Source organism: Rattus norvegicus, chromosome 18 (genome assembly GCF_036323735.1).
Source record: "Rattus norvegicus strain BN/NHsdMcwi chromosome 18, GRCr8, whole genome shotgun sequence".
Classification (NCBI taxonomy): Eukaryota; Metazoa; Chordata; class Mammalia; order Rodentia; family Muridae; genus Rattus; species Rattus norvegicus.
In genome coordinates, this window is record NC_086036.1 from 71,076,730 (window position 1) to 71,085,049 (window position 8,320).

General features: G+C 47.5%; 1 protein-coding gene across 13 annotated transcripts in view; it reads left to right on the plus strand.

Moving 5' to 3' along the window:
- Dym (dymeclin) overlaps positions 1–8,320 on the plus strand; it is a 296,172-nt gene that overhangs the window by 196,895 nt on the left and 90,957 nt on the right. For 12 of the 13 annotated variants that reach the window (XM_063277161.1, XM_063277165.1, XM_063277162.1 and 9 more), the window contains one exon: positions 7,148–7,250. In XM_063277161.1, the coding sequence (XP_063133231.1) occupies positions 7,148–7,250 (103 nt within the window). The remainder of the gene's footprint in view (positions 1–7,147; positions 7,251–8,320) is intronic. The other variant, NM_001106133.2, reaches the window with a different exon arrangement.

Genomic DNA, 8,320 nt, shown 5'->3' on the forward strand with positions numbered 1-8,320 from the left:
TCTGCTCTCATCTTCCCATCTCATAAGAGATCGGTTTTGTTCTCGGTTGTCTGTTTGCTGCTCCTTACACGCAGTGTGTACACTGCTGTGCTTTCCCTCACTGGCTGAGCAAGCGATTCACAGCATTTCTCCCTGTCATATCAGTGGTGCTCTCTGGGGATCTTTGGCAAAGAGTTTCTATTTTAAAATGTAGCCTGAAAGAACCAGTTGGAAGTTCAGTGCACTGGGGGGCAGTGACTGGCTGGGCACGCTGGCTGGGCTCTCGGAGGTCAGGCCTGTAGATCCATTCATCTTCATGCTGTTCTGTTCCCTGCTCCCAAGCTGCTGTCTTACACACCAGTCTCTCAGGTCCCCCGTTTGTTAAGAGTAAAGCATCTCTTTGCTTCTGCCAAATACAGGAAGGCCGGTGTGGGAACGGAAGATCTGATGTTTAACGTATAGATGCTCAGTCAGGCTTGCATTTGGGATCTGAAACCTCGAGGTCCTAATTGCCTGAGTTCTAGAATATACAATCATCCACTTCCCTTACCGCCCTCCTATTTCTTGTCTCGGACTTTTGTCATCTCTTGCTATGATGTTAAATTCAGGTGCTATATTTACAGTTCCCACATGTATGTACCTGCCCTAAACCCAGACTCACCCGCTGTCTCCTTGAACTCTGCTTGTCTGATGGGTGGGCATCTCAAATTTGGCATACCCAAAGGTGATATGATCTTCTAGAAACTTCTCCCCAACCACCTTCCTTGCCATGCTTTTTTCAGAGTACTTTCTAAACATATGGTCTAAGAGTGAATCATTCAGGAGAGAGAGCAGAAGCACAGTCACCATAATCATAGAGTCTAGCAATAGAGTCACACTTAATCAATAAAGTTAGTTGTGGTGGTGTAGTCTAGTGTTAGGGAGCAGAGGCGGGCAGATCTCTCAGAGATCCGCATCAGCCTGATCTACAAAGTAAGTTCCAGGACAGCCAGAGTTGTGAGACCCAATCTCAGGGGAAGAAAAATTCTTAAGACATACATGTTATATATGTGTGTACATATATATTCATACACTACATGTCTGATTAAGGGCTTATACCCAAGGTATATAAAGAAACAGACCCCTTACGGCTTCAGAAGAAAAGCAGCTCCGTTTTTAGGGGGCAGAGGATTGCACAGCCGACTACAGGGAAAACTCCGAGCGAGGGGAGCTGGTGGTCAGCAGAGACAGACAAGGGCCAGTCGGTCGGGCGACCACTGCAGGACTCTACTCAAGAGACAGGGCAATAGGCAACAGGGCCATTCTTGTTCAGCAGAAGAGTGGCCTGACCCTGGAAGCAGCTACGAATAGGAAGCTTGAGGTCTGCCATAGACGGCTGCTGAGCGTTCAGCGGGACGGATTATGGATGCTCAGACCCTGGGCAGATTTGAAAAGTACTGTGCTGAGTGAGAAAGGCAGACTCAGGGCCGGCATATGGTCTGGTGTATTTGTGTGAGAGTCTAGAAGAGGCAACAGCATGTGTCCGAGGTTGCCTAGTCGGAAGCGGGGTGCATTACAGAAGGACCAGCTGCGAAAGGCCCAGTGGAGCTTCTGGAGAAGTAGCACTGTTGCCCATCTTGATCATTCTGATGGGTTATGTGAATGGTTATGTTTTTCAAAACTCATTGCGTCATGTGCAAAGGTTATTCGTAATAAAGCTGTTTGAATATGAGGTAGGACGTAGGAGCAGACCTGAGCCCCCAGTGAGCAGAGGAGGGATGTTCGTCAGAGGCAGGGAGGGAGGCTTCTCTTTAGAGGGGTAAGAAGACTGGCTGGAGCTGCACCTAAGGGTACGCATAGACCTCTGCCACCCAGCTCCTGCCTCTTGTCCCCTATACATCTGGGAAGGCCGCCATTGCTTTCTTCCTTAGAGCAAGTCCAGGGTCGTGGTTGCGTTTCTTACCCATTTGCACCCTTTGGCTCCCCTGAGATGACTGTGCTGCGTCCCGGCCTCTGGCCTCAGGTGACGTGGCCAGTAGCCGTGCTTGCCTGTGGTTTCAGTTGTTCCCTGTCCTGCGTGCCGTTGCTCACACTGCTTACACATTGTCATGTGCGTGATCGCCTTCACTTCTGGGATTGCTCCTGGTGTACTTGTCCCCACCTCTCCCCACACCTCGTCCCCTCGCTGTCTTCTGAACACTGCCGTCTGGTTGTTTCTGTCTCCAGTGGTCTTCCTGAGCAGCTTGCCCGGGGGGCTGGGGGGGAAGGGTTGGAAGGGGGAAGGGGGTCATGCCTGGCAGAACTGTTAGACATACAGATTCAGGAACCAAGGCGCCTGCGCTTGACTCCTGACTCTGGCCCCTCAGTGCCATGTGCCTGGGGAGGTTACTTAACCTACCCTTGCTTCAGTGTGTCACCCCTTTAAAAACGGAGAGGGGACATGGGTTGCAGTCAGACCCACCTTCCCAACTATGTGATGGGTGGTGCTGGTGCAGGGCCTGCGCTGCAGATCCCACGGCTGCTGTCCTTGCTTTGTCCTCCCACGTCTCCCTGTTCATAGCTGTTCATCGGCCAGGGATTTCTGGAAAACCCCAGTTACCTGGGGTCCTTTCTTTTGCCTTCCAAATGGCTCCTGTCAGCTCCCACTCAAGTCTCCCTCTTAAGAAGCAGAAAATGTTCCCTTAGGGCTGTCTATTTCTGCTTCTGTTCTCTTGTCTTTTCCCCCCAGGGGGGAGGAGTCTTTCTAAAGAGACAGTATTTGATTCCTCCTCAGTCCATGGCTTTAGATCTTCATTCCGTGTCACAGGATTCCACGGAGGGGACACTGTGGCCACCCTTAAGGGAAGGAGACGTGTAAGGGAGACCTACTACCCACCCACTACCAGACACAGTCCTTTGCTTCCGTCTCTTACTATAGTCTGCTGACGTGGACATCTCTGGGTCTCCGGCTGAGGTCGGAGCTCTGTGTTCAGCACTAAGAGGTTACACACATCCGGTACTAACCTCGTGTAGTCTCCGCTGCCGCTGCCGCTGCCTCATTGCTGGCTTCTCTGCCTTCACCCGGCTTTGTCTGCCAGCCATCACGCTGCCTGGCTTGCGTGGCCAACTCTTGGTTGTTACTTAAGGCAGCAGTCAGAGATCACTCTTTCCCGTTCTCCATCAGGTGTGGGCGCAGGCCTCACTTGCATCCCATGCCACCTCTGCTGTCCAGGAAGGCGGGTGGTGGCTGCTGTTGTCACTTGCTGCTGCCTTCGCTAGCTTCCTCTTTTGCCCGTCTCACCCATGTCTCTTGGTAAGCTGTATGGTCTCTCGGCTCACCTGTATACTGGCTCAGCCTTCAGATCACCCTTGACTACAGCCAAGCCTGATTTCCTCTGTGGACTGCACCTAACCTTCCGCCGCTGCACCCCTAGAGCGTTCTGGCAGAGTATTCGCCCTTTTCAAAATTTACCCCGTTAGGCTTGACCTCCCTGGGCTGGGACCATGTCTCTTTGAGCGTTTCACGGTAGCTCCTCAACTGTCTAGAACAAAGCCCAGGGTTTTGGATGTGCCGTGGGTGTCACTTCACAGTCTGTATTCAGACTGTCTTCATTCTGGTCTCCTCTCCTGCCATCTGTGCACCTCAGCTGCAGCCATTCACGCCAGCTTGTGATCTCCGCACGTCCCCGTCTGGACTGACCGCACAGTTTTTATTTATGTGCTGCCTATCCTGTGCGGTGCTGCCTCTTGGCAGGGGCTCTGGTCTCCTCGGGATAGCACGTTCTTTCTTATGAGACCTTTTTCTAAGTGTACAGTGCCACACGCATGCGCGCGCGTGTGTCTCTGTGTGTGTGTGTGTGTGTGTGTGTGTGTGTGTGTGTATGCGCACACACGCACGTGATGAGAGAGAAGAGAGACCTGTTTTAGTCAGTTTCAGTTTCTCACTGAATGTCCAGTTTATAGTGGATATTATTGCACTTCAAGAAAAGCTCATCTTTCTCTGGCTTTAGACGGGTACTTTTGGTGTTAAGCCCCTCTGACTGAGTCCCAGTCACCCTAAGGATCAGCTCCCATCCCGTTTGTGGCCAGCCTTTCCTGTGGTGTAGCCATCCTGTATCTCCACTGCTTTAACCAGCACCAAACCAGGGCTGAGCATTTGGAATGCAGAGCTTAAGCAGAAGTTACTTTTCTCACTCTGCAATTTGCAAGTCATTCTCCTATAAATTTAGGTCATTTTGCCTTAAAAATGCTAAATGAAAGCCAAAATTAGAATGTTAAAAAAAGCGCACACAAGATTTTGCAAGCAGCAACTCTAGTGTGGGGGAGCCTGTTAAGTCGTATGAGACTAACAGCTCCGAGTGAGTGTGAATTCTGTGTCTCATTCATGGTAGAACTGGAAGAGACCTCACGTTGTCTGTTCTTGCACGAACTTTCTTAAAGCTGGAAACCATAAGCCCAGCGTCTTGGGGAAGTGTGCCTCAGGACTCGATACCCTTAATCAGCAGATCTTCCCGCGTGCTCAGCGGAAGCTCCTTATGCTGGGATTGCAGCTCATTCCCGTTTGGTCTCCCAACAAGGGAAGCAGATTGCTAGTATTCCCTGGTAAAGTAAACAAACAAACTGGCCTATCTTTTTCAAAGGAAACCATTTCCAGTGATTTTCCACAGAAAGAGGGAAAGGACACAAACTCGGACATCCCCTGGTTTGTGAGCTGAGAGAACAGCCCAGCATCCCTGAGCTGCAACTTCAGGCCATTCTTTCTTCCTCTTGGCCCCTCCTCTTGCACCAAGCTCCTCGAAGGCCTCCCCACTCTTGTTCTCTTTGGGGGTGTCCAGTTTATGTCTCTGAGTTGTGCCATGCTTGTCCTATGCTAGAATTGGCCACCAAACAGCTTGTAGTCTCAACGACCCTGGGCTGGGAAGATGGTTCAGTCAGCGATGTGGTTGCCTTGGACGGTATGAGACCTGAGTCTCATACCCAGAACAGGTTAAGAAGCCAAGAATGTTAGTTAAGCTTAAGGCTAGGAGTGAAGTCCTGTGGTAGAATGGTTACCTAGCACACATCTGTCTCTGGGTTTAATGCCAAGCACTGACACTGTAGAGAGAAGGATGGGAAGAAAATCTAAAGTGAAAAGCAGTCTAAGACTAGCTTAGTAGTGGAGCCCGGGTCCCGTCTGTGTGGACCCTTAGGTCAATCCCCAGTGTTGCCAAAACCAAAAGCCAAAAACAAATAGACAAAAGCCCTCTCATCTAGAATGAATGTTTACTGGTCTCAGCTTCATGAGTTATCCCACTTAATCCATCAGAAATAGTGAGGGCCTTTCCAAAATTGACATTCAAGTCAGTGTTCTATTCACAAGATCATCAGTGAGGAATACTAGAGTCACAGAGTTAGCATTTAAAATAATACTATAGCTCATACCTCAAGTTAAAGTGGAGAACCTCATACCTCAGAATCACACCTTGAGTTAATATATAGAATCAGAATTGACTTTATTTTTTAAGCTTTCATCAAACCCATAGAGTTTTTATTTATTAGATACATAGGCTTACTGTTACTATGTGACTATGCACAGATACTGTTAGAGTGTGTGTGTGTGTGTGTGTGTGTGTGTGTGTGTGTGTGTGCGCATAAAATACATACTGTGGCCCTCATGTTAGACATACACATTTGAAATTATATCTTCTTAATGAATCGGCTTTCACTGTGATAAAATCTTTCTCTTTATGCTGCTGCTGCTGCTACTACTACTACTAATAATAATAATAACAACAACAACAACAACAACAATAATAATAATCCTATCCTTCAGTCTATGCTGTCTGCAGCTAACATGGTCACCTGGCTTTCTTAGAGTTACAAACTCCTATCCATTTTTAGATTTGTAAATGCTTCTTTTAAATAGCACATGGTTAGGTCTTGACATTCATCCAGTCTGAAGAAAAGACACATTCAATTGGAGCATTTAACCCACTTACATTTAATGTAAATAACCTTTATTCTTTGAAACTTACTCACTTACAGCTTTGTTAAGATACCTCTTAGGTCATATAATCCACGTTCTCAAACATTGCTAACGTGCGTGACCATTTGAGACCTGCGCTGCCACTCTCGGTTGGGACAGGGACTTTTGCCAGCTGGCTGGTGGGAGCGTCTGTGTTCTCAGTCTGTTACCAGTATTATATAAACCAGTTCCTGTGCGGGGATGGGTTCTTGCTGTCGTGGGTACAGCTCAGCACTTCTCCAGACACTCAGGTTGCTAGGCGTGTCTTGCAGTTCCTTCCTCTCTCGTGCAGAGCTCTGCAAGTTCAGGCGATGGCTTTCCCAGACTCTCATCCCCACCTTCCCAGCACGTCAGTGTGCACCACTACTCCTCTCCTACTTTTCTGAACCATAGTCCAGGTTAGACCGTTTCCTTAGAGAGAAACTTGCCATCGCTGGCTGCTCATGTTTGTCTTTAAGAATCACAATCTTATGGTTTAGATTTTCTGTGTCTCTGTGTCTCTTCTATGTTTTACTTGATTACTACAGGGAAGTTCATCTGTTACCAACTAACCTGTCATGAGCAGTTGTAGAAACATCACCAAATATATCCTTAAAGTCACCCTTCCTCCAAATAAGTAAATTACTTAATTAATTAAAAAAATAGAATCACATTTTCCGAGAAATGTCCTCTTGCACACCTGTGTCCCGTAACAGTAGAGAGACAGACTGGGCCAACACCGACTTGAAGAGTAGACCGTGAAGGCCCACCTGCCAGAGCATCCTACAGTGGCGTGTACCGAGGCCGTCATCCGTAGTCCAGATCCTGTCCTGGATTTTCTTATCTCTGTCCTGTTTTTCCACTGTAGTGGTCTTTTAAGAATTTTCCCTGTGTCTAAGATATGGCTTTAGCCTGTGAAACTTTTTCAGCGAGACCCTTGTTATTTTTAAACAACCCCCTTACTCTATTTTCTATATAAACAGTGTTATCGATCCTGCTGTTAGCATAGGCATGGGAAGAGGTATTGCTGTGCCTCTGGAAGTACTCGGGGATGGCCTAGTCAGTTGCTTTTGCAGCAGCCTACCCAATAAACCTGTTTTGTCCCTGACATCACTGTCAGAGATTTCAGAATAATTACTGTGCTGTGGGACTTTGTCAGTCCATGTCAGGCCTAGAGAAGGAGGGATGTGTTTCTTGGTGTAATTGGCTTTTCCTTGTGTCTTTCAGTTTGTTTTCTTTGCTGTCTAAAAAACACAACAAGGTTCTGGAGCAAGCCACGCAGTCCTTGAGAGGTTCCCTGAGCTCCAGCGATGTCCCTCTCCCAGATTATGTGAGTAGCTGCCTTGTCCTGGTCACTATTTCCTCTGTACTGTTAGATTCATGAATTACTGAACTTCTCCAAGTCTGACTGCCCCTTAGACATGTTCAGTGAAGTAGTTGAAGAAAATCAACATCAAGTGGTCATTGTTAATAATCAGGAATCCTAGTAGTTGAATCAAACAAACAAAAAACCCTCTCAAACCAATTCTACAAAAGCAGAAGAAGATATCCAGAGATGTGTGAAGAGGCCCTACCTTAAACCAGAGACATGGGAAAAGGTCTTACCTTAAACCAGAGACGTGGGAAAAGGTCTTACCTTAAACCAGAGACGTGGGAAAAGGTCTTACCTTAAACCAGAGACGTGGGAAAAGGTCTTACCTTAAAAGACGCGGAGTGGGGGGGAGGGACTTGAATTTGGTTCATCTGTACAAACTTTGTCCTTAGACAATACTTTTCTTTGTTTGGGGTTTTTTTGCTTTTTTCCCGGAGCTGGGGACCGAACCCAGGGCCTTGCGCTCGCTAGGCAAGCGCTCTACCGCTGAGCTAAATCCCCAACCCAGACAATATTTTTGAATTGGGCATTAGTACTATGCATTTATTTATTCCACAGAAACATGTTGAATTTACATAGTCTTAAAGTCCCCCTAATAGTTTTTTTTTTCCATTAATCACAGAGTACCACATTAATGTTTCTTAGAGGAAGTGGTCTTATTTAATGGTCCTTGCCAATCACAGGTATGATGGTAATGGCAGAACACATTTTGTGATACACATTTGAATTCTATATTGAACCTCACAGTTCTTACTGACTTAGCGGATTTCTTCATCTATAAACTTTGCAGTAAGTCCTAAGCCCCTGCTCCCTAGGATCACAGGGGAACTCTGACTGTGACCTGTCCCCACAGCCCTCGACCTAACACTGGGCACATGAGGCTATGGCCCAGCAAGGCTAGTCTTGCTGCCTTTGCCCAGAGGTAACAGAACAGGAATGACTGGAGCAGAATCACTGCCTGTGCCAGAGATCCAAAAGGTGATTTGAGAGAACAGCAGTGGGCCTGTAGTGTGGCTCAGCAGGTAAAG